Source organism: Haemaphysalis longicornis, unplaced genomic scaffold (assembly GCF_048455015.1).
Source record: "Haemaphysalis longicornis isolate Haplotype H1 unplaced genomic scaffold, Haemaphysalis longicornis Haplotype H1 scaffold_8, whole genome shotgun sequence".
Taxonomy (NCBI): Eukaryota; Metazoa; Arthropoda; class Arachnida; order Ixodida; family Ixodidae; genus Haemaphysalis; species Haemaphysalis longicornis.
In genome coordinates this window covers 166,672,514-166,700,307 of record NW_027526445.1, presented here as the reverse complement: position 1 = coordinate 166,700,307, position 27,794 = coordinate 166,672,514, and the positions used below count along the sequence as shown (strand labels likewise).

Below are 27,794 nucleotides of genomic sequence, written 5' to 3'. Positions count from 1 at the left end.
GTTTTCGCTCACCCCGAGGTCTTCGAAGTCCAGCAGGGCATCGTGGCTGCTGGTGATGCTGTCAATCTGGTCTGCTTCACGGTTGAACATCTGCAGAGCAGGGGACAGGTCTTAGCAATATGACGGTGTCATCTATTGCTGAACTCTGATTACAATTTTGCCTCAGCCGAAGCGCCTATGTAACAGAGCTTGCTTGTCACCAGGAGGCTTTTTTGGGGGACCCTACAAGCCCTCTTCACACAGAAGACACAAAGTAGCTGAAAGAACAGTTGGGAATGCACGCTCCACTGGATTGAAGACCGTGCTGGTGTCATCCATTCATGCACATTCACCTAACCGTATTTTTACACCCCCTTTTTTGTAATATTTGGAGGTAGGCATGTGTAGCTGCTACCCCATGCTATGCTGCCTACAGCCTTTAAAATTATGCTGCAGCACAGAACTAACACCAATTCTCTTTCCTTTCCCAGTGCCACACAAACACCAGCACGGAAGAGCGACAAAAGACGGGAAAGTTTCAGATACGTCTCAGTTAACATCCACAAATGAACTTGGCACCGTTTCGCCATCGAGCCTCATACACGTCTTGCTAAGGCGCTTCATGGCGGTTCGTCCCTCGAGACTCCTCCGTACCTGCAGGTCGACGCCCTGCCGCAGGTAGTCGAGCTTGTCGCGCCAGCCCCGGTGGATGGCGTCCTGCTCCTCCTGCAGCTGCCGCAGCGTCGCCTTCATCTCCTCGTTGTCCCGGTTCTTCAGCAGCAGCTTCTCGCCCAGGGCCTGGATGTCCGCAAACCTGCAAGGGGGCGGAGGGCAGCCCTGTTGCTGGCAGCCTCGTCGATGAGGGCAGGAGGCATCCCGGATTGCACTCGTTGCTGTCACTAACCTAACCCTTTGTGCGGCAAATACATGCCCATTCGACGTGCTTTTCTCGCAGAATGTGATCTGTGTTTTGTGTCAAGCAACGATCTGTCTGCATGTTTGTCAGAATGCAGTTACGTCGTCATTAGCCAGCATTTCCATACAAATTCAACAACCTTCTGGTAACCTTCGTGAAGAAGGATTCCCCCAGAATCTCACCAGCACGCCTGAAATCCTGCTTCGCAGCTTTGAGTACCAACTGCTTTGAGGAGGGTGTTCAGGCAAACATTCCCACTCGGTAGCGCAGAAGGGAGACAGTTATAGCCCTTACCCAAATGTAAACTTTGTTTGCAAACTTTGCTTCTTCAAGTGTTTACCACTAGATATGTGCCCTCGCATCACGCTCATATGACCACAAAATCGAACATTCTAAAACCATTCAGAAGCTGGCAGTTTGGCAATATCACGTTGACAACACGTGCTTTTGCAATCCGTGCCAATCCATATCCAATATACTGAAGTCGTACCACACTTCACTACAATGCATGATTGAATGGGCAAGAGGAGGAGGGCAGGAGCGGGAGCAGCACTCACTCATCCTCGTGGTTGCGGATCTCATCTCCCAGGTCGTGGTGCTTCTTGAGGTTGTTCTCAGCCGTGGCCACGTCACGGGCCGGCTCAAAGCTGTTCAGCGCAACCTTCACCTCGCTCACCCACGCAAGCTGGAGGGGGGCACACAAAGAGATGAGAAAGAGAAAAACAAGAGCACTTCACAAACTGTTCACAAGTTTTCTCTTCTTTGAGCAAGAGAGAGCTGAGCCTCACCAAGCTTTTGGCACTGTTTGCCAGAATCTGAAGCCCCATGGAATCTTCCAGTCTGGAACGCCTCTCAGCAGCTCGTTCCTAGATGGAGTCAAATCAGAAGCCACAACTTACGTTTTAATCAAGGCAGCCACAGTCGGGCAAAATGTGTTTGAGCATAAAACGAGAACAATGAAACGCAAGCTAACAACAGTAACGCCTCCACACGACAAACAAACAGCTGTCCAGTGCAGCCAATCTCACCTTGACTTGGTCCCAGAGTCCCTGCAGCTCGTTCTGCCTCTTGACCACGTTGGGGCGTTCAGCCGGATAAGAAGCTTTCACCCTGGGAGGAGGGAGGCACGGGGAACGCAAAGCAGGTTACACACCTGTTCTGGCAGACTGCGCCCCGCACTAACACACACGACTGCAAACAAGCTGGAAATCAACAATTTATAAGGGGGCAGACGGGTCTAATTGGGACCGAAAAACGGTCTAAAAGATCATTTTCTGAAAAATAGCATTTTTGGCATCCACGACCATTTTTCTAGCAGTCTGCAAATTTCTTCTTCAAAAGGCACCCTATTTTATTGAAAATAGCATTTTAAAGTGCATTCTATACAGCTCAGTTTGTGCAGAATTTGATGGTAAAATGCCACTTTCCTTGCAACACGAAGTTAGCGTTTTGCCGATGGATATCTCGGCACCCAGAGCAGGTACGACTGTAATATTTTTTGCTTCTGATACCTAAATGTGCGGAGAATACAATGTTCGAAACAAATTTTCAGGTGGAGGCTTTGGAGAATTATTATTGCGCTCAAATGGCACCACCTGTCAGCCATTTCTGGCAGTGCGCAGGAGGAGCTAAGTTCAGTGTGTCGTAAAACGACCAAAAATAACAAAATCGAAGAAGTTCTTACACCGTTGTATTCTTTAGTTATTCGTCTCCTTCACCACGTCGTAACTGAAATTATGTACGGAGTGAATATTTTGTAATTGTTGCCCAAAATAATGTCAATGAATCATTAATTATCTCCAAAAATAATGAACTTCCAAAAATTTAATCGCAGATTTGAAATCAGCACAAAAAACTCTATAATGCTGTGCAGTTCCATTAAGATTGGTTGGGAAATAAAAAAGATAGCTCTAAGACGAGTCCGCCCCTTTTAATATACAGTCGAATCCCGCTACAACGAAATTGACGGGACGTGCGAAAAATTTCGTTGAAGCGAAAATTCGTTGAGGCGAAATCTGCCCCTACACACCACGGAAAGGCCAGAAAAATAGCCCCGTGCGTTTCCGCAACATTGGCAGCATAATACAATGTTTAGAAAAAGGAGTGACGCGCAATAACTCATGTTTATTCGGATAACAAACATACCAATGGTTATGTTTTTTCACCACCCAAAGAACGCGTTACGGAGGGGGGGAAGATATGCAGGCGCAAAACGTATCGCTGTACAACAAGGCGTGCCCACCGAGCTGATTACTTGCAGATAGCTGCTAGGCCGTGGGAAGCCCCCCTCTCGCTTGTGGCAGGAGCAGTGCCGTTATCTTATCCTCTGACAGGGCACGGCAGCTACTGACCTTGGCAGGCAAGACGCGCGCGCTTGCATTTAACATGACCGCGCGCTCGCGACTAAGATAGGATGACTAGGCTTCAAGACCAAACGCGCAAACATGATTTTCGCTCTTGGCTATGAAGAATGGTAGAAGGAAAACGGCAAGGACAGCTGCTCACAGCATACATGACGGCACCGCGCCAGCAGCGGAGCACATTCATGCAATTTCAACTGGATACGGATTGGCTGTAGCTCTGGGGCTCCGCCTTGGCGAAGCGGGCCTGCGCCTCGTGTAAAGACGGCCAGCCACATCGTTATCACCATCAAGCAATGGCGTGCGCCTATGAGTTATTTTTTGTTTTGTTTTGGGTGGCGGTGTGGTCGCAACGCGCATTTTCGGTGAAACTAAGCGTCCTGAATGTATAAAAAGTTACAGATAGCTGGCGCTATGCTTATTTTATTGTAAAATAATTGTTCAAACCCAGCCCAAATCCTCGAAAATTTCGTTGAAGCGAAAGCAAGCCTGACAAATGGTTTGTTGTGGCGAGGACTTTGTTGCATTGACTTCTATGGCTAGCTGACGGGGAATTGGAAATATTTCGTTGAAGCGGAAATTTCGTTGAAGCGGCGTTCGTTGTAGCGGGGTTCGACTGTAAACGTAAATTTTGGGGCAAATGAACTCCCAGCTGAAAAATTGGCAGTGAAATGTCCAGCACCAATTTATAGGTAGTGTTACTGTAAAAGTTCCTGCTGATTGAAGTAAATGCCTTAATAGCATAAAACAAGTTAGTAAATAGTTGAAACATACAAGTTATTTAAAAATAAATTACTTGAATATTTAAAAAAAAGGTTGAAGTTCCATCAGTTGATTAAAACTTCAGCACCAATACCAGACAAAAGCAAGTGAAACAATACAGATACACAACCTGAACATTGAACATGAAACAATACAAGTGCCAAGCTTCAACACTGAAAAGCAATGTATTTACATTTAGTGGCTAAAACAATTTCCGAGGTGCCTCAAGCTAAAGCCCCTCCATGCTGCTCTCGTCCACTGCCCTCAAGCAAGGGCAGTTGTGGTTATTAAGTGAGTACAAGCGGAATGCGTGAACTAAAGGGTGCCCTTTTTTTTTTTCTTCGTCTGTCGATGTTAGAGAGGAGCAGGGTATGTTCCGTCAGATGGCTGATTCTGCATTTTCTGTCTTGTCTGTCTTCCGATTTTGTCATGACCCTAAAACGATGCCCCAGCTATGCCAGTCAATCAGCGGGTCCACCAAACAAACCTCACTATAAACGGTATTGTGCTCTGGGCAGTATGCTTGTGCGATATGCGGTATTCGGTATTAAGTGGTACGCTTATGCATTGAGTCGTATGGGAGGCAAACCGGTGGTCAGAAAAACCTGCATTATATCCGGTCCCGCACTGTAAGCGGTTGCGTTATAAATGGTCTACGCTGTACATCAAACAGAGTGGGAAATAGCAAATGATGGAGATTATTCAAAACTTACGAGTCAGCCAAGAGGTTAACCCTGTTGAACTTTTCTTCGACAGGTGCCAACTCACGTTCAAGGTTCTGAGAAAATAAAGAAGAAGAAACAAGAGCACGTCAGAGCAAAGCCAACCCATAAACACACCAAAGGGACTACACGAAAAACACGGCCCAACACACAGGCCCACCACCATTAACAACTTACCTCATGCCTGCGCTGCAAAGCTTGCACCGTCTTCATGTCCCGGCCGACTTCGTCGATGTCGATTTTCTGCATCTTTTCCGTCATCCAGTCACGCGCATCATCGCACGTCCGATGGAAGAGCTCCACGCTGCAGGGGAAAAACACTCAGTTCGATTGATTTCCTCACATCGAAAATTTCCCGAATTCAATCTTAGTGATCAGAAACAAAAAAAGAATGTGCATGAATTTCGTGCATGTACTTGAAGCCCGCATAAGACTACCTACCTGCGATTTTACCCATGATGCAAAGTTTGTGCTCGTCAAAGCAGTTACAAAACCACGAAACACTCAGTCCATATGAATACTTCACCTTTTCAAGCAACATTGCAAATCCATCAGTAATGCATTAAAAAAAAAAAAAAAAACGGCACCAGCCAATCCTAAAACAGCCTTACAGGATGCCTTCCCTACATCTGCCATTGTTACATAATATTCATATCCCCAGAACTCAGATCTTGGTGCTAGCTGAAAGGCAACACAGCCATCTTGAAACAGGTAAGATGACACCTTACATCCGTGCCATGCCTTTGGTTTTTACTATTCTGAAAATGGTGTTTGCAATACCCAGAATCAAATGAATAAAGCAACTACGTTGAAAGACGTGGAAAGACGCTGTTAGCAAGCCAGACCCACCTCGTAGCTCCTTCAAGACTTCGCTCTTTCTCAGTCTTGAGGTGGTTCAGCCGATCCCACCTGCAATGCAAAGTCATCCTCGTTACAACGTGTCTTAGGACAAGTGCAGTGATTCTGCACATCTAACAAGGAGTGGGCCCAGTCTTAGCAATAAAAAGTGCAATGAAAAGCCATACTAATATAAACAATAGGAGAAAACTAGCATAAATACAAGCACACAACGTATTTTAATTAAACATGATTGCAATTACGCAACAGAGAAATGCTGAGACAAACAACACTGAGGAGTGATGGGTGCACAAAATACATTAACTGTAATCAACTCGGCCAAAGCAAGCTCTGCAAAAATGCACTGCTCACCAAAGTGATACACTAGCAATATGAGCCATGCTGTATCGTATGGCCACATATTGCCTTCCATGACCTGGGGTTCTTAGCTGCGCTTATCCACATGGGTGATTTAAAAAAAAAAAAAATCTCCGAGCCGCTACTACACTGCAGCATAATAAAGGGTTCGACGTAATCTCCATAACCATAACTTCTTTCTACGATTCAGAATGTCACTACACGTCCTCCAAGGCGTAGTGCGAAGCAACCGGCCCCACCTGCTGTGGATCTGTCGGCTGCGGCTACGGATGGCATCCAGTTGGCTGTGCTTGTTCTGCACAAACTCTCCGACCTGTCGGTCGATCTCGTCCAGCCTCAGCTTGCTTGCAGAGAGGTCCGTCACAAAGTTCTGCAAGCGGGAAGATTTTTTTCTCTTGTCTCCGTAATTTCATGCGTAATTCACGTGCTGGCAGCGCATACACACAGGCTTGCTTGAGCAGATTCCATGAGTGAAACTTAAGCGCAAAATTTTTCACAGGGACGCGCTTAATTTTGCGCTTAAGTTTCACTCATGGAATTTGCGAACCAACTAGCTCGCCTCTCCATTTTGCTTGCTTGAGCAGAAACTCAGTCACATCGTGGCTCACAGAAGGCTGCCAACTATTATTTACAACCCACTTCAGGGGAATATTTCATGTGTTGCTTTCTACTATACTACTACTTTGTTATGTAGGCTGGCCCCTCAGTTAGCCACTGATTAATTTCCATTAAGTGTAACTAAAGTCCATATATTCGCTTAACACTGTCCTACCTACACCTATTCGAATCGATAGTAGTTTATAGACGCTTTCAAGTTCAAATTTCGACATTTCCCCATTTAAATTTGGTGCTTTCCGAGTGCGCGCTGAGAGCTGGCGCCGTCTACTGAGCAGCAGAGACACTTACAGCCTCTTTGCTTTTGTTTTTTCGAGCAGCGCCTATTTTTTAAAAGTGCCACTGGAGTCATGGATGACCACTCTGAAGATACTGAGATGGTGTCGGTTTGGACAAGCCTAGACATAAATTTTTTTATGATAATTAGCAGCACTGACTGCAAAGCAACTTTTATTCATCCGATTTTAGTATAAAAAGTGAAAATGCGTAAAACCAGCCACGAATTTGACACCCCTGTTCAACACAAGCCCCTGCAAATGCAAAAGTGTCGAGACTGTGAATTGTGCTACCAACAAAAAAGGAGTGGAGCAGAAAACATTGGCTTTCTGCAATGCATGTGCGGTCAACCTATATTTCACAAGTTCGAGAAACTGTTTTCCCCAGTCGCACAAAAAAGAAACTTTAGGGTTAAGAATTTTATATTTGCAGGTGTTTCGCACTGCTAGTGTGTGTAGAAAATGTACACATTCAATTTTTTGCATTTTTTTTTTCTTTTTTGGAGCAACACCGACGTTCTTATTTTATCCTTTGCCACAAAATTTTTCTGTACAGCTTTTCACCTTTCTTTTTCCACATAAATATTCTTGTTTGAAACAATTATCATTGCAAAGAAAATTTACCCTCCTACATTTTGATACCATACACTTATATGTTACATATTTTTTGCAACCGGAAAAAGAATATTTGCTGGACTACCCAAAACACTGCTTTTCCCATGGGCAGGAAAGTGTTAAAGCAAGACATGCTCCATTGCAAGCACAAGTCACAAAACTATTTTTAAAGGAGCCATGAAGAGAAAACACAAGTTTGGTTCATTCGAAAGATTGCCTCGTTAGAACCATAGCGACACCACTTATAACGCAAACTTCGCTCTAATAAGCTACATAATTAGGAAAAGAGGAAATGACCATGCGACCCACCAGCTCATTTTCCGCAACAGAACCTATGCCGTCACATGGGCTAAGCTCTGCGATTGGCGGAGGCCGGCAAAAGCAAACGCATGTTAGGCAGGGCTTACAGCTTGCATAGCGAGCTAAATGCCCGTGAAACATACTGCACATTCTTTTTATGACAAAGAACGGTGGAGTAAACGGTTGAAGGTCCGAACGAACTCGCAAGCGTGTGCGTCAATGCGTACGAAACTAGCGCCGCGGCCGAGCTCGACATCTCGCCGTCGCGCAGACGAATTTTCGGGTTCGAGGCTCTTCGGGGCCAACGAACCGTTCCAGCACGCACAGCCGCGACCTTGCTTGGTATCGTAATCCCTTCACAGGAGGTTGGCCGTCATATCGCCAACCAGCAAAGGTAAAAATAGAAACGAGGGGAGTAAGGAACAGCAAGAAGCGACGAGATAGTGCCAGTCGTCGCGTAAGTTTCGAATGGTGTTGGCTTGCTGCTGTCGTTACGAGCTCGTTTCCAGTTTACAACCACTGAAAACTTCAGTTTGTTCAGTTACGGCAGGGACCCTTAAGTTAGCTCACTCCTGGGACATGCTGGCGCTCGTCGCCGACTTCGTCAAATCGCTCTGACCTTGGGGAAACAAATGCCGTAAACACCGCGCATTGACGTTCGTATCTTTCTGGTCGAAGCAGAGAGCTCGCGCGAACGGCTTTCCATACACGACACCGGCCAACTGGCATAAGTGATACTGCTACTGAAGTTGAACTATTATTAACCGTAATCAAAATACGGCACATACGTACCAGTCTATATTCGTCCGTCGCGACGGGGCTGACGAGGCAGCGGTGCCCACGGCTGGGCGTTCGTCTGTTGTGGCTATCGCGGAATGGTCGCTTTCCCGTCCACCGCGTATCCCACAACTCTTGCCGCTCGTGCACTTAGAAGCATTGAGCGTTTTTGTGGTGTGAGGTTGTTAAATGCAAGCCCGAGCTCCTCGGCGAGAGTTTTGTTCTTCGGATCAGGCGATTCCATGACTAGGGCTGCGGGTGCACTAGGTTTTACTAGTATTTTTAAAATGGCCGCCGTCTCGATCGACTCCCGCGTGTGGGTGCTATATGGAGTCGACATACTAAGTATCTGTTTCATGGACCGGCTCTATGACGCCATTGTACACGTCACGGAATGTTCAATTTTAGCGGGAGATTTAAAATTTTGGCTTAAATTGCCTTATTTCTCAGTGAATAAAGCATAATTTGCTTCCGGGAAAGCGCTTGGGGTACTATGAAACACCTAATCTTTCGAATAAAACAAACTTTTGTTTTCTCTTCATGGCTCCTTTAACAATATTGTGGTTGTATATTAATCAGCCATCACACAGTCCATTACACTAACTTGTAGGAATCGAAAGAATTTTCCTATAACTCCTGCTCATTTATATAGGTGTTGCTTTGTTATAGCCCATCTTGTTAGTAATTATAAAAAATTTAACACCGAGTCAAAAGGGTAATTAATTTAGTCATTACATTTTACTTTTCAAGAAGTAGCTACTGCCATCTATGAATACGAGTGAATAACAGCAAAATCACGAACCTCAAACTTTTTCTTGCGCACTTCTACATTCTCCTTCGGATCTTCGACCGTCAGCAACTTCTCCTGCAAGGAATATATATGGCCCATTTAGAGGCGCAATGACCAGATGGCGGGAAAATTGAAAGAGAGAAACGTTAAATGTGGATCCAACCTTGTCGACCATCCAAGCTTCGAAGTCACTGCATTCCCTGAAGAAGCCAAACAGCCTGATGGCATCTTCGAGGTAGTGTCTCCGTTCCTGTTGGGAAAATACGGTGTAACATCCCAGCTCTCAAAATCTCTATGAACAAAACTAAAGCAAAGATTTTTTTTTATTCTGTAAATGTCGAGATAACCAATAGACAATTACAAAATCAGATTGCTGAAAACTTCGTTTATCTAAGGCATAATTTTTTTATGGTAATTATGTTAATGACATTAAAAGTTTGAGGCAGACAATTCATTTGGGTGATGAAGGATAGGAGAGGCTTTCACCAATCAGTGGCCATTCAATAGATGCGATGATGGCAATGACGGTGGAAAAGGCAGTTGTGTCGGCAGTCATGCTGACACAACTGCTCAGTTCTAATACAGATTTTGAAAAGAAAAATTCTGCAGACTTCCGTTAAAATAAACTTTTTTCAGGCAAATTTTCAGATACACCTGATATACTGAATCAATGCTTCTGGTTTCTTGCAAAAGCTGTAATAGAAGCAACAGTTGCCTAAGTAGGCAAGTTGAACTATTGATAAGATGAACTAACTTTCCCCTTTTCTTCAAGTTTGTCTCAACGAGTTTACCGTATACGGTTGCATGATAAGCTTTTTCAGACACCTCTTTTGCGCAAGGGCACATGCCAATGCGCTGCGTTTTTCCCAAAAATATATCCACCAATATCCCGCACCGTTTTTTCTGCAGTGTGAATTCTGAAAAGTTGATCATTCTAAAAATACAAAGGCGCCAAAAGCGTGATGCCGCAAGGTTACAAAAAGTGAGCAACTGTGTACCTTTGACATGGTCAACAGATTTTGGTACGACGCATCGATGGACTCTTGCCGCTGTTGGACCCCTTTCCCATCCTTGGGACTGCCGCCATTCTGCTTTGGAGATTTTTCTGCACAGGCAAGATATTACATATTTAAGCGCAACAAACGAAAACAGGACTAAAGTTTGAGCTCCTTTTTGAATTCCTCCTGCTGAATCAGCTTCTAGATTCACCTTTGTAGGTGCACAGATCATTCAAGGGAGATTTTACGGTAATTTTTTACAAACTGCCCCGTACAATGGCAGATGACATCCTTTCTATCAAAGGCTTCTAGACAAATCTAGCAATTTCCAAGGTCATTTCAATAAATGCCCCGTAGGTGTTGCACAATTACATGGATTACAAGGTGTTGCACAAGCCATGGACCCAACGTACATGAAGCAGTTAACTGCTTCATGTACGTTGGGTCCATGGCAGATCTGGTTCACTTTTGCTTTTAAATTTTGAAAATTTCATACTGGAACCCAAGCCCCTTTGAGGAAATTTATTGCACGGTTACACGAACCCCTCAGGAGTGAAGCTATGCCTCCTGCTGCTGCAGCTTTTGGGGTGCATTTAAGACACATCACTGTGAAATCCCCGTTTTTTTTTTATTATTAATTTTTATATCGTGGCTGCTTGTTAGAAGCTTCATTTTTAGAAAAAAGAAGATAACACTTTTTCAGATTTTGAGCACAGATAATTTGTTTTGCAAGTGCACAATCTTCTTTAATACACGTTCACATCTATTGGCATCATCCAATTAACGGTTGGCACCTGTGACATGTTGGTGCGCTTCTGCTATTTTCTTATAATTTTCACACTCAATTAAATTATGCTTGTGCTAAGACTGGAATGATGCAAAGAGTGAACGCAGTCTTTAAAGTCCCACAGAAGACACGTTTGCTTCCCTAAAAAGAATGCTTTGTCCCCCTGGTAACCCTGATGCCACTTTTATCCGAAACTCAAACAAATAATCTAGATGTTAGGGAAAAACGGATGAAGCGGCTCCTCAGCTCTTTTCTGGCCGGGTGTTTGTTTCAAGCTGAACAGAGTTGTACTTTGCAGTCCCGTTCGACACACAAACAGAGCATTGCAGTGGGCACTCACGGGGCGAAGGGGAGGAGGCCACCAGCCTGGCGGTCTCCTTCTTGACCTTGACGGGCTGGGGCTTCATGATGACCTTCTTGACGCGCCGGTGCTCGGCGACCTTGACGGGCGTCTTGGCCGTCTTCTGGACGATGCGGGGCTCCAGTTCGCGCACGTAGTTGGCCGGCACAAAGCCCTCCTCGCCGTCCAGCGTGCGCACGTTCCACCAGTCCGCGTTGGTGCGGCTCAGAAGGGTCATGATCTGGGGAAAGTCGTGGAAGGGGGAAGGGGGGAGAACAGTTGGTCCACAAGTCAGTGGACTTTTCAAGATCTTTCTCTCCCTTTTACACGCGCAAAATGAGTGCACTGTTTGAGGGGAAGAAACCTGGCACACACGCGACTGGATGCGGGGAGAACCACACGTGATGGTGGCTTCGTATTGTCGTGGGGCAAAATTAGACGTGATAAAGCTTGAGGTGTGAACACGTCACAAGCGGAGCATGCGTTGTGAAAGGTGACAGCTTGGTTAAAAAGGGTGCCACACAATGGTGTGGCAAGAGGACAAGATTGAGAAGAAAAAAAAACAGAGCTTAGTGGGAGCCTTTTTGAGCAGCAAAGCTGCTCAGAGTGGCCTGTGACCCTGTGAGCTATTCCGCGTTTCGCAATGGCTAGCACTGAACCCATTACTTGAAACAACATGCAACGTACACAGGAGGTGAAACTGTTTTGAAGGCGGGGCAGTAGCAATGACGAGGATGGAGAGTGCAGTCGGGTAGAAAAACTCAAGGAGGTGCTGACATCAACAAATAAAAACCTGGAATGGGGGCCATCGCCATCTTCCCCACCCTAAGCAGTTTTAATGGCTCTGGCCATCTATCCAAGCACGATGGCCCTCCATGTGCACTTGCATGTGCCCAAATGTACGGGCACATGCACCTACCCTCAGCTTGTCATGTCTCGTTTAAAAATGCCCATGTAATTACACACGCAAAGAAAGGCATTACCGGATTCGCACGCATCTTCCTGGGACTGGGTAAAAGCAAACCTATAAAAAATGCGAAAAGAGACAAAAGATTCGAAAATTTAACACACAAAAGCTACACCTAAGCCACGCAGCATGGCATAGCAAAGGAATATGCATTAATTTAAACCCCCTGGGGGATCTTTAAAGTGAGCCAAAATCTCACCACACAGGTGTTTGTAATTTTTTGCCTCCACCTAAAAAACGGCCGGTGCGGCTGGGGTTGAACCCGCAACCTCAGTGTCAGACGCACAACTCGACGCACACTCGACCAAAGCAGGGCATGAAAAGTGCAAGAGGTTCCAACTAAAGGGTGGCCCTGTCAGTCTTGTTCATTAATGCAATCATCTAACGCAATACACTCTACCAAAAATACCCCAGCAGCAATTTAGGTACGTAAATGGGCCAAGAAGACAAAATACAAGTCCGTTTCATTAAAGCGGCCGTTTTGTACCGATAGCAACAATACCAATTTTATTTCCAATGTCAAACGAATGACTGAGATATTGAGGAAAACATATTCAACAGTGGCCACTCCCCGGCCACTTTTTGGCATCTTTTGTTTGTGCGACTGGCGGCCGCCGACCCAAGTGACTGGGAGATTGAATTGGAGCCTCTAGTTCCGTTTGATCACATCACTTGAATGCTAATGCTCAAATAACACACAGAACAAAGATGTTTTTAGTGCCAGTCCACAGCAAGTCATTCCTGCCCATACAGTTGAACCCCTTTATAAGAGACACGTACCGGGGAGCAGTTTCTGTCTCTTATACGAGATGTCTCTAAAAAGCAGGGAACCATGTTTTCACTTACTAATCAGATCCTAGTTCAATGTTGGCATCGTATGACTAAAATAAGCTCAAAAGAATGCTACAGCATGTTTCAAAAGATTCATTCTAATTTATGTTTGGCCCCGAAAATTTATGAAACAGTTCTGAATCTTTGTTTGCTTCATGACTGTATTTACACTGTTTTTTACAACCGATTCTACAAGCTTTTTTCCTTTCCTTGTTTGTGGAAGATGAATCGTAGATGTTGAGTTCACAAGCCTGATAAATAGTCAGAGAGCACAGCTTCTTCCGCTGTGTGCTCTGGCTATTCATTACGCTTGCAGGACCCAACATCTGCGATGCTTCTTGATTGGGAGCTACGCGAGTGGGAGAGCCCGCATGTGCGATCGCGCTCCATCCAATGGATGGCAGTGAGTTTCAATCACTTCTGTAAGTTGCATTTCCATTGGCAGGGCTTCTCATCGTCGTTTCATAGCTGACTGAACCACTTTGTGTTTGCTGAAGTTATAATAAATAGCGACTGCAGGCGTCTGTCATCCACCTGTGTTTCCAGAATGGAAGCAACTGCAATTAGTGACTGGTGGCACTACATCTGAAGTTAAAATGTCTGCTACAAGTGAGATTATCGATTAAAGTTCAAGAATGACTTGTCCCTTATAACCAATCTTCTACATCCGATGTCTGTTATAAAAGAGGTCAATTTAATGGGAAAGATAGGGCAGCCAACCATGTGGGTGAATAGTGTCTCTTATACCCATTTGTCTCTTACATCCATGTCTCTTATAACGAGGTTCAACTGTATTACGTCACTATGGAGCGAAATTTGAAAGTTTTTCAATATTTCTCGAATTCTTTTTCTTTCGGTTAAAAAATCGTCACTCATGGTTGAATAGAGCTGAGTGAACTACCAAAGTCTAGTTATTTCAAATAGCACAAAGTTGCACTTCGTCTTAATGACCCCTTTTAAATCACTGGTTGAGGGCCTATGCATAGCTGCAGGTATTCATAGCGTTACTAGGGCACTGCACAACAATCCACAGCGTAGAATCATTGTGTGAAGAATGCACCTCCAAAACACTGCAGAAAATTCGTAAATAGTCAAGAGCGAGAATGAGAAAAGCAGCACGTAGGAACCATTCAAGTGAGGAGAATAGACCACACCACGTAGTAACATGCAGCGCACCGTAGAACAGAACAATCAATTCAAGGTATCATCTCACTCCCCCCCACTTCCCCATGTATGTCTTCCCGGGCAAACCCTTTCCCTCAAGATGTGACAGCGACAACACTCCGAGGCGACAACAGCCTGCTCGAGCTGCCCCAAACCGAGTGAGCCGTGAAATTATGCAGCCGAGCGGCAACTGATAAATTAATGCGGCAGCAGGCACAAATGAGGAGGGGGGGAACCGGCTTCGAGCGGCCAACAACAATGCGAGAAAGGAGCGTAAGCAAAGGACGGAGGGGAGGGGGGGTGCTACAATAACGACAAGCGACTGCCAAACGACATGAGCAATAAGCAAGGCGCGAGGGAAGGGCAATTAATGACGCCCCCTCTCGCGCCGCCTCTATTTCAGCGCTGCCCCCTCTCTCCTCGGCGCAGCTCAGTGACTGCGCCCGATGGTGCGTGAAGGCAGGCGCTTTTATCTCCCAACGGCTTCACGCTAGGCAGCCATGCGCGCTTCCAACGCCGAAAGCCGGGCCGGGAGGAAACGCAGCGGCACCCATGGCACTCGGAGTGGTGGTTACGACGGCGCCGTTTCCGCTGTTTCGCTCGGGCATCGCGTAACCATGACCCTGGCTCCCCCCGCACAACGGCAGAGCGACGGCGCAGCCGACGTCGGATCGAGTGGCGACGGCCAAGAAATGTGGAACATGGTGGCGTCCCTCTTGGGGTCGGAGTAAGTGCGGCGGCCGTTTGCCGTCTTCGTTCTCGCCTCTTACCTGCCGCAGCCACCGGAGCAACGGCGAGGCACTCCGGTCGTAAACACAATTAGTATGGATAAGAGATTACGTCGGAGGACAGACGTAAAAGAGTGATAAAAGCACGAGGCTCTCGTCTCCTCTGGCCCCTCCCTGGTCGGTGGATTGCGATCGGATGAGGCACGAAAAAAGCTTTGCCGTTCCCTCGCACAGATTTTCCCGGGAAACTGCGCTGTTTAGCCTTCGCTTTGCAAGTTTTTGACAAAATGCTTATTCCAAATGGCTACACCAAAAGGACCCTGTGTTTGAAAGGCCGAATTTTAGTTTATAACTTACAGCACCGCTAGCAACAGGCGTTGCTTCAGTGCCAACGACCCCGAGGCACAATGATGACAGGGTAAAGATGCCTTGAAGGATTACGGCTCTGGCCTAGCCATGACCCTCTTTAACCTTGAAGAGGCGCCATGAAGATGTACCAGCAAAATGAAAATGTACATTTTTCAGCTGTGTTTTACAAGTTTACCATGTGAGGTTACAATGGTTGCTGTCTTTAAGCCTGAGATTTTAATTACCCTGAACTTGACATCAAAGTTGGACTCCTGATTGCTTTTCTGTCTTTGTGTACCTCGGAAAGCTCATGTTTCCTTCTAAAATTTTTGCAGATTACACCAGCTTTTGCAGAAACTATGCTGCAAAGTCTTAAAACATGTAAATAAAAGTATTAATAGTATTATGTCCAAACATGTGCATTCAAAAGTGAAATATGGCTATGCTATCTGTTTGTTCCACATTGTAGTATGTTTTTCCTCTGCACGTTTGTTACCTCCCCCCCTGCCCCCCCCCCAAATACAGTTTTACATGCTGAACTGGCGAGAGGTTTCTAATTATTTTATTTATACAGCTTTGAAAAAGTTGCAAGTGCGTCAGAATCGAAAATTGATTTCCAAGGAAATCAGTTTCGATTTTGACGCACATGCACGTGCCATGTCTAGGTTGAAGCTAAAACAATGCTTACCCCCCGCGCTCAATTTGGCAGCCACAGTGTGAAACGGAGGGGGAACACTGATAAACCAAGCAACTAAGTTTCCCCATCTACTGCAATTTACCCGCACAAACAGCTCAATTTCAACTCTCAACAAGTCGGACGCTGCGAACGTTATCACCGAGAGCCTACAAAGTGAACTGACATGTTCCAGGGAAGCACTAGGCGGGACATTGCTTCAATTTCCCGCCTACTGCTTCCCTGCAGCATGCGGCAATACTCGAAGTGTTCTTTGTGCATTGTGTTTACAAACCAAGCCTCGCCATGCTTGCGAGTAGCAGTGCTCAGTGCGCTTGTTTATGTGAAATTAAGCTGTCTAGTATAGGTGTGCTCCCTGCTCACAATTTTTGGAGAGCCTGACATCTCACCACACTTGACTCTAGCCTGCAGCCAACCCCCATTTAGTTTAGAAGAACTCGTTGGTGGGCGAATTGGTGCATCTTCAACGTAAAGTAACAAACTGCGCAGTTTTTTACTTTTTATTGAACAACCCCCATTCGCCTCAAAGGGCTGCGTAAATAAGGGTGACGGCAGGAGTAACAGTTAGGAACGGAAAGAGAGCATCACAGATTATGGGACAAAGGCTTCAGTTAGAGAGCAAACTCCCCACTTGAGGGAACCAAGTGCCCAGCCAAGAGAAAGAGTCTGGCCAGCAATGTCACCCGGACAGCTGGCAATGGGTGGATCTCAGGTAAGGCAAAGGGGTGGGATACGAAACAGAAGCAGTTGAACACTTTGCCCTGGGGTGAACTCCAACAGGTCGACGAGAGCTGAATAATATGGACCCGTCCCCCTTCCCCCTGACTGTGCGCAGAACCTGACAGTAGCGGAGCGGGTGCCCCCCTCCCCCAATGAACGGCACCGCATCGGGAGCGTGGGCAGCGGTGGGCAGCAGCCGGGCGACCTCGGCGGAGCGTGCGGTGGCGGCCGTGCTGGTCTCGGCCGAGCTCTTCGTCTCCATCGTGGGCAACCTTCTGGTGCTGTTCGTGTCCCTGTGGGACGAGCACGTCAAGCAGCACCGCTCAAACCTGCTCGTAGTCAGCCTCGCCGTTACCGACCTGCTCACCGCCACCCTCATCATGGTGTGTGGTGCACGCTCCCTGGCACGCTCCGCTCCTTTCTCCCTGTTGGAGCCACCATTACCAGGTCGCACGTGACGAATCACGACCCCGATGCATGCACAATGCACACATCTCCACCTCACGCGAGCTGTGGGGCTGTGACCCTGCTTCTCGTCATGTTAGCAGCCAGGAGTGGGATGAACACGTTACTGGCCGTCATCATGATGGTGGCGCTATTCGCTAGCCCCATCAAGACTTCCAGTATCATTGCTCCTTCTATTTTTCAGATGCTTTCGTTCACTTTCATGGAGCAAAGACCACCCGTAACATCTCGTTAGAGCTGGACCTTAGCAGCTTCCTTTCAGGTGTAGTTGAGCTTATCTGCTCCCCGATTGCACAGTAAATAAACGAGTTGGCACTGTTGGAGGGGCGCACTGATAGCAAATCAGGGCTCAGCATGACTAAATTAACACCTCTGGTGCCATCCTAAAGTGCAGAAAGCGCCCTAGAGAACGTAAAACTTTAATTCCTAACATCCTGTCGTGCTTGCAGAATTCGTAATGATTTGTAGAGATAAGTCTCTCCCTCTGTCGGTTCTTCCTCATGCCGTCATTGCTGCGAGGACATCAAACCAAATATCTAGTGATCTATGACTGAGGTAAAGTAAACTGTAGGGAAGCTTTTACAAGGTCTGTGTGTCAGAAATGCCAAATGAAGGAAACTGTCGATGACCTCACTTCTCCTCCTATACACGAACTCAATTGTACCCCAGAAGCAGGAACTTGACGAAATAAAACTAGTTACCCATTAGCACAACAACGTAAGCCTTGCTAGACGTATTGCGTGCAATCGGAAGGTCAAAAAGAACAACCTGACAAGGGTTGAAGGTACCAGGTTGCGAACATTGCAACAGCGCAAGCCACAGCTAGACATTCTACGAATTTGCGTCAGAGACTGCCCAGAAAGTGTGAAGAGAATGCCTCGACAAAGGGATCCCCTTTTCCGCAGGTGCCCTCGGCCTGCGCGCTGACCAACGACGGGTGGCCGCTGGACAACCCGGGCTTCTGCACCTTCCACGGCATCCTCAACTACTGGCTGACGTCCACCTCGAGCGTGACCCTGGCCATGATCGCCCTGGACCGGGGACTCGCCGTGAAAAAGCCGCTCGAGTACGTGCAGCGCAGCACGTGGCGCCGCCTCGCCCAGATGGTGGCCCTGCCCTGGACGCTCGGCATCGTCTTCGCCGTGGTGCCTGCCATCCTCGACTGGACCGCCTACCAGTTCGACAACATCGTCTGCGACGTCGACTGGCACCCCCGCCGAGAGCACGTCATCTACTACGCCGCCACCTTCTCGCTCTGCTTCGCCACGCCGGCCGTCATCGTGCTCGTGCAGTACGCGCGCATCCTCGCCGAGGTGCACCGCTTGCGCTCCGCCGTAGTGGTGACGTCGCCGTCTTCCCCGACGCGGATACCCAATGGGGCCTTTCTGCCGACGCGGCAGTCGTCGACGCTGCGCCACCGCAGTCCCGGCAACCAGAAGATCCTCGTGAGCATCCTGACTGTGATTGTGATCTTCTTTGTGTGCATCACGCCCTTCTGCTGCACCAAGCTGGTAAAGGTGCTGTTGGGGCCTAAAGCGATACCGGACTGGCTGGACATGCTGTCGACCGTCGTCCAGTTCCTGGCTTCGGTGGCGAACCCGTTTGTGTACTCTATCGGCCTGAAGAGCTTCCACGCCGCTCTGTGCAGATTGACTCGTAGCGGACGACGTAGGGTGACCTGGAGCTTATCTGTGTGAGTGGCTTGTGTCCGTTGGTGGAAAAACAACAAACTGAATGCGCATCTTCAACTCCCTTTTTTTTTATTTGGTGTCATAGTAAATAGGCGGATGATTATCTCCTGTCCCATTTTGTTGACGAGTTCTTCGATGCACGAACGTGGCAAATGTAGGCTGGTATAACGACCTACTGGCTAGACTGAAGTTGCACCGAGTTTGTGGTTGATTTTTGCCAGGAAAAGTGAAATGCTACTCTACAGCTTGTCAGCATTCTGCGAAGTAAACATTTTAAAATTTTTGCACAATGCTGACAGGATACTGCAGAGAAAGTAGCAAGGCTTGAGTGCTTTGCCTAGAATGTACATTCAATCCTGCTGTCCAACAGCGGCATGGTGCAGTTATGATAATTTGATCAATGCCCAAACCAGCAAGTGTTGTGGCCTTCGTAGCACCTGCTATGAATGTTACGAATGACAGGATTGCAGAGGCAATCACTACATTTACTTATGGGTTCAATGCAGCGGGATATGTAAGCCCAAACAACTGCAGACCCGTGTGTGCCCCAAGTGTTTGTTGAAAAGGGTGTACATCAAAGCAAATGCACTGTCTAGTATAGTGCCTTATACATCTGGGAAACGATGTCAGTGACCTAACTGCTATTTTGGAGCTTAATCAATGGATGCATGAAGATTTAGCTGTGTGAAACAAAGCCATGACAATGACCTCTTTTTTTTTTACTCGCGTAAGTATCAGCTGTGACTAGCCAAAAGAGTTTAACTCAAGTTGCCCTAAAAGGCTGTCAGTGTGGTGGCATGCAGTAAAATTGTGAGGACAATAGTCTCTCAGCACAGTGACCAACACTGATACCAACTGAAATTCTTATCCCAAAAACTAACCAAGCTAGCACACAGAAGTGAAGGAAACAAAAAGAAAAGAAAAATACCGTGGCACGAACTAAGTCATGTGAAAATGCGGAGAGTGCCTACGGATAAACTAGTTTGATTTCGGCATGCGGTTTGCCAAGCTTTGGACGACACAGAGTGCCTTGTGGCATTTGTTTGGACACTTAGCAGATTTCAATTGGGTGCTTTTGCATTCACACTTCTTAGATAGTACTCATATTTCCTTAGAGGTTTTGTCTTTTCCCCCAAATGAGGGCATTTTATTTTTACAAGGTTATCTCTTACTTCGAATCTTTTTTCCCCATGCAACATCAACCCTGCGCTTGTTGTTTCTCACAGACAGACTCAATTGTGCAGCAGACCACAAACCCCGCACTTTCACATGACTGCTCCTGCCCAGTTACTCTTGTGCCAGACACTCAACAAGAGAAATATCTTATCAGGGTTCGTACAGGCTTCAAAAGCAAAAATTCAAGGGTTTTCAAGGACTTTCAAGGACCAGAAAACACATTTTCAAGGTCCCCATCTAATTTTTTATCTGGCAGTATTTATAACCTTTCCAACACAATGCAAAAGTTTTTATTCCACAATACCTGAGCACATTAGTGCACATCGAGATAGGTGCTAACGGGTTCGTAAAGGCTCCCCCAGCTTTTTTTTTATTATTTTATGGCTGGTATTTACAGGTTTTTCTGAGGCTGATTTCAAAACTTAGTTAATGTTGCCTGCATCTCCTGCTTTGTCAGCAAGAGTATCAGCTGAAATTAAATCGAGGAAGTGTTGCTTCAAGGCAGGATGAACTATGTACACGTCCACCATTTGCACGTAAAAGCAAACGTAGATGGAGCGTATGAGGCACAGTAAACATGCAATGAGCAAGCGTCCACAGACTAGATGCAAAATAGAGAACAGAAGCTGGCTTTTACTTGATTGTATTGTGATATGAATTGGATTGACAAGTGCCTGCTCCCAATGTTGCCTTGTAATAATGAAAATCCACCAATTTTGTAATTTCACGCAATACACTGAAACTTGATGGTTACAATGTTTCTTTACATTTGTTAACACCTAAAATCCATGGCAAACACTTTAAATTCTTGTGAAAAGACAGGGTCAATGATTCTCTCCGGAAAAATCAAGGGTTTTCAAGGACCATGTAAAAATTCCGGGACTTTCCAGGCCTTGAAATTGACACTTCTAAATTCAAGGGTTTTCAAGGTTTTCAAGGACCTGTGCGAACCCTGTCTTATGCTTCACTTCACGATATAATTTTCTACTGAAATTCAGGAGTGGAGATCACTATCAGTTATCCAAAGCTTTCTTATACACGGAGATGTACTTTTGTCACTATTTTCGTCACAGGCTTGTTCTCCGGTTCAAAGGTTGCACAACGCCGCAAATAACCCAGAAAGGTAACTGTGATGTGTCAATAGAAATGGAACCAGAAATGTACTTCAACAAAACATGACGTTTCTTAAAAAGTACAGGAGTGCTTGTCCTGTCGTCTTTTTTTCTTTCCGTTTGTGCTCTAATATGAAAAAAAGAAAAAGATGTTTACATGTTGCAGAGCAAGTGATGTAGCAGGGTTTTCACAAAAATTATCTTTGGGCCTTTTGCTTGAAAACTGGGAGAGCCCTCAGCACATGGAAGGGTGAAACAAAATTGATTGATTGATTGATTGCAGGGTTTAACACACCGACGCAACACAGGCGATGTGGCGCGCCGTAGTGGAGGGCTCCGGATTAATTTTGACCACCTGGGGATCTATAACGTGCGCCGAAATCTCGCACACACGGGCGTTTCTGCTTTTAGCCTCCATCAGAAAAGCGGCCGCCGCGGCCGGGAATCGAACCCGCGACTTCGTGCTCAGCAGGTGAAACAAAATTCCTTCTTGGATCTTCATTACCTTCCACCAGACTTCAAGTTGGTCTTTCAGCTGTGCACAGAGCTTTCTACTCACGCAGTATCCAAAATTTTAATTAAAACTGGTTTGTGGCGTTAGGCTGAACTCGCATGCCCCAACCAAATAGGAACCGCACTTCACGATCCTGCGAATTTTACCACGCGCTAGCGTGCTTTACCAGAAACAGACGGGATGGGTGCAAGTTGCGCAGCACATACATCATCCGCTCCAGTGTGAGTAGCGTTTGAAACACCCTAAATTTAGCCCCGCTGAATGCAAGGCTCTGATGGGGAACTCGTGACTGACATTATTATAGCGGCTCTTCAATTTACAGTCGCACACTCACCCCGGACTCCCTGAGAAGCAGTGCAACGTTCATTTTCCTCATACATCACTACGCCATGGGGAATCCTCGGACTACCTGCGTACTATCCGTGGTGAGCCTGAGACTGGAAATCGAAGAGCCCCATTATTGAAACCCTACTGCACCCCTTGTTTCCGACTCTGTCCAAAGAAAAGAGGCTGAGCCCACTTAGCGGTGTGCAAGTCCCAAGCCTACTTTCTGTTGCTTTTGTAGCCGCACTACAATTTGTTGGAGTCCGGCTGAGCAAGCGGACTGGGCAGCCAGAGCTGCAAAAACGCACCCGTACGATCCGTCACCAACACTCGGTGCTCACATCCGGCATTGAGAGTTTTCTGTCTGCACCCCTGAACCCTCCGGACTCCACTTCTCCTAAAGACAGGTCTGAGTCCACACTCCTAGCGCGCACCATCTTGCGCCACTGGTCCCATTAGTGCTGCCCATAGACACCACACCACATGGCCAATCTCCCTAAGTGGGTACGCTTAGCTTGACGAACGTATGCTCGAGGCACGCAGGCACGAGTGCTCGGCCTTTTCTTGGTATTTTTAACTGCGGACACCATACGCAAACGATTTGCTCAACAACTTCGCCGTTAAAAATGCCTTGGACTTGAACCCCAGATCAAGAAGCTAATACGGGAACTCTACACCCCTATGGCAGATGTCCTATTCTATGCCAGCCTAGCGTTGAAGATCTGAATGTCATCAGACAGCACTCCACACACTGCGTATTCATAAACTTGCCCCAACCCTACATCCACAGCAACTTTACCCGTATAACATCCAGCAATCCAGTTGAATATATCCATTCAGCCTGCGACTTCGTGATTACTAGCATCATACTGGGGTCAGATATTCTAAACAGGCTATCCAGATTATACAGCGGAATCTAGATGATACGATTCTGGGTAATACGAATTTCGGGATGATACGAATTTCTGAAAAGTCCCAGGGAAAATGCATTGTTTACAATGGGAAAAATTTCGGCTGTTACGAACGGACTTGCGCGGCCCGACGGATGATACGAACAAGCCGGCAAGGCGACCGACTGCGTGCAAGCAAGCGACGCCGACATACGGGCTCTCTCTCTCCCCTCTTTGTCACTTTTTTTCCGCGACGGCCTAGCTGTTCGTTTTCTGCTCACGAAAAATACGCCGTGCACGCCACAGGCGTGCCGACCCACCGCAGAACCACTTGCACACTGCGCGGCGCGGCCGGTGGCAGCAACATGGCAGCGGCTTCAGCCACGAAGTGGTGCGAAGCGCTCGAGCGACTGCTTCTAACCGCTCTTTGAAATGCCACTCAAGGCACATACGAAGTTGCTTGTGTGGCAAAGCAGCTGCTAATGTGGGCGAAAACGGTGCTATAAAACATCATCCGCGCCGCTAGTGAAAGCGCCCATGAAATATCTGCTCGGGTGCTAAACCTAAACATCTCCGGCGGCAGTCCGGTGGAGCCAGCCGGCAGTCTCTAGCGCTTCGAAACTTCCGCCATGAGGCGCGCACCTCCCCATTGGTGCAAGTCGTCAGGCTCTTCCCACCGCTGTGCATGAGGCAGACGCTGACCGAGGCAGAAGCTGCGGCGGGCACAGAATCATCGACACAGGCGTGAAAAGATCACACGCGCAACGCCGGCGCGTGCGAATCGCGTGCAAAACGTGCCATGTGGTTCACGCCTTGACTGTTGAGGCATGTAATGAGCTTGGGCACCGCGAGTGAGGAGGCGAGTCTGAAGCTTTACGTGCTCCAGAAAGCACTGCTCGGCGAATTGGAGGTTAAAAAAAGCAGAAAAAATAACGGATTTCTTCACGCAAAAGTAAAAAAAAAAAAAAGAACGAAAACTTCTTTAGTGCTCAATTTTTTGGTCTGCGTTGGTTCATACGAATTTCGGATGATACGAATATTTTTCGCGGTCCCATGAGATTCGTATCATCGAGATTCTACTGTAACTTTATATCTGAGAGAAGGGCAAGGCAGGGCATTCGAGAAGAAAGTGAATGCACTGTTTTTTTTTTCATAGTTAACCTGTTCTTATTCGTATTTTTATTTTGCCTTTCTTCCTTTTCTCCGCCAATAGGGATCGAGCAGCCATTGTATGGCACCACCGTTGCTTCAGCAAACCACGCAGACCGTGGCAAACCGCTCGTCAGTGAAATGCCATTCAGTGCATGGCTTTCCGTCATTCTGCTGCAGTGCAGCTTGCAAAGCCTAGATAACCGCAAGAACTTTTCAGATCGCTATGATCTGCGCGCATACTCAGTAATTGCTAATTGCAGATGACGCTCAATGCGCCAAGCTGGAAGTCGACCTGGAAGTGCAAGTCCGTTCCTTTGTGTAAATTTTTCACACAATATTGTTGTCTGCATGTAGCTTTTGGTGCATCGAGGAATACATTGCTGCTGAATGCTTCTGCACAGCCGGTGTAGGCAGCCGATACACATACCGTATTTTCGCGTGTATAACCCGCCCCTGCATATACTCTGCACCCCCACTTTCAGACGACCAGAAAGGAAAAAAAAAATCCTTGCACATTGCCCGCGCACTTGATACAGGAAAGGCTGCACCAAAGCTAGTGCTCAAGCAACATATCACATACTACGCAGACAGAAAAAGCGTGTATTTAGCAAGTAGAATACACTGACTGCAAGGCGAAATTCACAAATAAAGTTCAGTTGTTATAGAGTGCGCTTGTCCTTGTTTTTACTTCCCTGTCCTTGCATGTTTTGTGCAATCGCTGCCACGGAAGGCTTAGTCTGTGTTACTGCGTAGGAGCTTCACGGCACAACGCGCTTTGCCATGAAGCTGCAGTAAAGAAAAAACACCATGTATTATCCGGACCCCTACTTTGCCCCTCAAATTTTTGCATTTTTGGTGCAGGTTATACGCGTGAAAATACGGTATGCTGCAGGGCCGATTTTTTGCAGCTGATAAAGAAACGGCGTTGTGCATGACCGAAAGACAAAGTTGGGGGACACCTTCCAAGTAGCGTCTGCGAATACTCGAATATTCTAATACGAATCGAATAGTACCTCCACGAATAACTTGATTTTCAAATCGAATATCCACTATTCGATTTTTCGAATAGTCGAGTGGACTTTCCGAACGTGCCCGCCTCTGCGAAAGCGAGAGGTGACGGCGCACGCTAATGCACTGCTGCTGCACCGTCTGCTTCGCAAGTTTCATCCAAACCACGCTTTCGACGAGCGCACCTTGCAGACAACATAAACTTTATCCCGTTACACAAAGTAATTTGCGTTTGTGTGACAAGCTCTTTCCTTCGTGCAGTCACCATCAGCTCTGGCCGCCATTTTGAAGTCTGTGACCAGATTTTTACATGTTCGGGCAGCTTCCGGTAAAGCAAAGCAATTGCCGCTGCTTTTGTTGTTTTGACGGCGCCTTTGTTAATGAAAAGCCATTCCGGATGTTTTTAATGATGTTGGTGCATGTTTATTGCATGTTTTTTGTTTCTTTGGACTACAGTGGATAGCACGGGCTCATGCACAGTGACTTTAGTGCAAGCTTTCCTTCTACAACGTACCGTTCGCACTTCACGCTTTCCATGTGCTTCCGAAGTGCCTCATCGTGGTCCATGATAGTGATGATAGAGTATGTAAGTACACTTCTCGCCAAAGCACACGTATCGAGGTATCCTACCGTTAAGGCTGGCGTGGAAACCGTAGTCCGGTGGAAATAAACTAAACTAGTAGAAATGAATACCAATACTAACAAATTTATTCGTACCCCAATCAGGTGGAGCCAGGTGTACAGCGGCACAAAAAGCGCCCATATCAATGAGGCAAATACGCAACCTCAGAAGCATCCAGCATGCTTTCGTCGCTGTCACTGCATTTAAGAACCCAACACATCTGCCTAGACTTCGTTTTACCGCACATATCTGCTGACAACACCTCCTAGACATTAAAGGCACCAAAGCAAACCCAGCAAAAGCAACAAAAGGCTGTGTAGACCAATGCACCGGCCCATTCCAGTAACGAGGGGAGTGCCGAGTGGTGGCGTCACCCGTCCAGCTGCCTGGTCCCTATTGGGGTGATTAAAGAGTGCTAATGGACTCAGACTCTTACGTCTCTGATCCACGCATGGTTCTTGCAGTAGGCAGCTGAACAGACAACACAGTAGACTACACATTTTAAAAGCAAGACACTTTTTTAAACGTTTATTAAAATAAAAAGAAAACCCAAGTGTCTCTTGCCTACGCATCATACCCCCCTAGGGGTAACAAGAAGCTCAGGTACATGGTGGGAACAGTTGGTAAATAGGAGGAAAAAATTATGGGTTGTGATATAAAATGCACAAGAGTGCTTTTGCTAATTTGGGTGGGTACGGTAGATGGAGGGGACCATTCCAGGAATTCAGTCCCAAGTCAGTGGGAGGGTGTTGAGAAGAATCAGTCTGTTGTCTTGAAATCGAGGTATTGTCCCGGATCATGTCACGAGAAGACGATGAAGAGGGCAGTGGAACATAGCTCTGAGGTACCAGCCTCTGATGATGGAGAAGCTCTGTGTGGGTGCGCAGCCAGCACAGGCTCTGTCATGGCCACTGTGTAAATACAGTAGAATCTCGATGATACGATTCTGGGTGATACGAATTTCGGGATGATACGAATTTCTGAAAAGTCCCGGCAAAATTGCATTGTTTGCAATGGCAAAAATTTCGGCTGTTACGAACGGACCTGCGCGGCCCGGTGGATGATACGAACGAGCCGGCGAGGCGCCCGAGTGCCGAACAAGCAAGTGACGGCTCTCTCTCCCCATTTGTCACTCTTCTTTCTCCAGAAACGGCCGGGCTGTTGTTTTCTGCTCGCGAAAACGCACCCCGCACGCCCCATGCGCGCCGTGAAACCTCTCGCACGCTGCGCGCGCCGCGGCCGGCGGCGGCTTTGGCCGCGAAGTGGCACGGCCGCTTGAGCGACTGCTTCTAGCCGCTCTTTAAAATGCCGCTCAAGGCAGACACGAAGTTTCTTGTGCAGTAAAGGAGCTGATAACGTTGGCGAAAACGGTACAAAACACCATCCGCGCCGCTAGTGAAAGCGCCCATAAAATATCTGCCGGAGTGCTAAGCCTAAACATCTCGGGCGGAGCCAGCGGGCTGTCTCGATCGTTTCGCAAGTCGTCAGCGTCTTTTTCTGACCGAGGTAGGAGATACCGCGGGCGCAAAATTGTCAATGCGGCCGTGAAAATACAGCGCGCGCAAAGCCGAGGCGTGCGAATCGCGTACAAAAACGCACCATGCGGTTCACACTTGACTGTTGCGGCGTGTAGCGAGCGTGGACACCGGGAGTGAGGAGACAAGCGCGAAGCTAGGCGAAGCGTTACGCTCTCCAGAAAGGACTGCTTTGTGACGTGGGGGTTTAAAAAAAGCAGAAAAAATCACGGATTTGTTCACGCGAAAGTAAGAAAAGAAATAAACGAAAACTTTTTTCAGCGCTCAATTTTTTGGTCTGTGTTGGTTCATACGAATTTCGGATGATACGAATATTTTTCGCGGTCCCGCGAAATTCGTATCATCGAGATTTTACTGTATACTGTAAATACATCATTCGCCTATGTTATGATTCAAGTTCTC

The 27,794-nt window shown here is 47.0% G+C and overlaps 2 protein-coding genes across 2 annotated transcripts in view; one reads left to right on the top strand and one right to left on the bottom strand.

The window, feature by feature from the left end:
* Kst (spectrin beta chain, non-erythrocytic 5 kst) overlaps nucleotides 1-27,794 on the bottom strand; it is a 189,259-nt gene that overhangs the window by 55,919 nt on the left and 105,546 nt on the right. Inside the window, exons 17-29 of the mRNA XM_077680340.1 lie at nucleotides 11,452-11,692; nucleotides 10,325-10,431; nucleotides 9,490-9,576; nucleotides 9,339-9,401; nucleotides 6,194-6,324; nucleotides 5,589-5,648; nucleotides 4,917-5,043; nucleotides 4,731-4,795; nucleotides 1,924-2,005; nucleotides 1,684-1,761; nucleotides 1,453-1,580; nucleotides 634-793; nucleotides 13-90 (exon numbers count right to left, since the gene is read on the bottom strand). Of these exons, the coding sequence (XP_077536466.1) occupies nucleotides 13-90; nucleotides 634-793; nucleotides 1,453-1,580; nucleotides 1,684-1,761; nucleotides 1,924-2,005; nucleotides 4,731-4,795; nucleotides 4,917-5,043; nucleotides 5,589-5,648; nucleotides 6,194-6,324; nucleotides 9,339-9,401; nucleotides 9,490-9,576; nucleotides 10,325-10,431; nucleotides 11,452-11,692 (1,407 nt within the window). The remainder of the gene's footprint in view (nucleotides 1-12; nucleotides 91-633; nucleotides 794-1,452; nucleotides 1,581-1,683; nucleotides 1,762-1,923; nucleotides 2,006-4,730; nucleotides 4,796-4,916; nucleotides 5,044-5,588; nucleotides 5,649-6,193; nucleotides 6,325-9,338; nucleotides 9,402-9,489; nucleotides 9,577-10,324; nucleotides 10,432-11,451; nucleotides 11,693-27,794) is intronic.
* On the top strand, nucleotides 14,786-19,171 carry LOC144148818 (beta-3 adrenergic receptor-like). The gene is made up of 3 exons (XM_077680337.1): nucleotides 14,786-15,140; nucleotides 17,019-17,286; nucleotides 18,274-19,171. The coding sequence occupies exons 2-3, from the start codon at nucleotides 17,056-17,058 to the stop codon at nucleotides 19,063-19,065; spliced, it is 1,023 nt and encodes a 340-aa protein (XP_077536463.1). The 5' UTR covers nucleotides 14,786-15,140; nucleotides 17,019-17,055; the 3' UTR covers nucleotides 19,066-19,171.

What these genes read in the sequence shown, in the direction of transcription:
- LOC144148818 (XM_077680337.1), top strand. Translation starts at nt 17,056, where the DNA reads ATGAACGGCACCGCATCGGGAGCGTGGGCAGCGGTGGGCAGCAGCCGG. An exon ending in TCACCGCCACCCTCATCATG is followed by an intron (nt 17,287 to 18,273) that starts GTGTGTGGTGCA and finishes CCTTTTCCGCAG; the next exon opens with GTGCCCTCGGCCTGCGCGCT.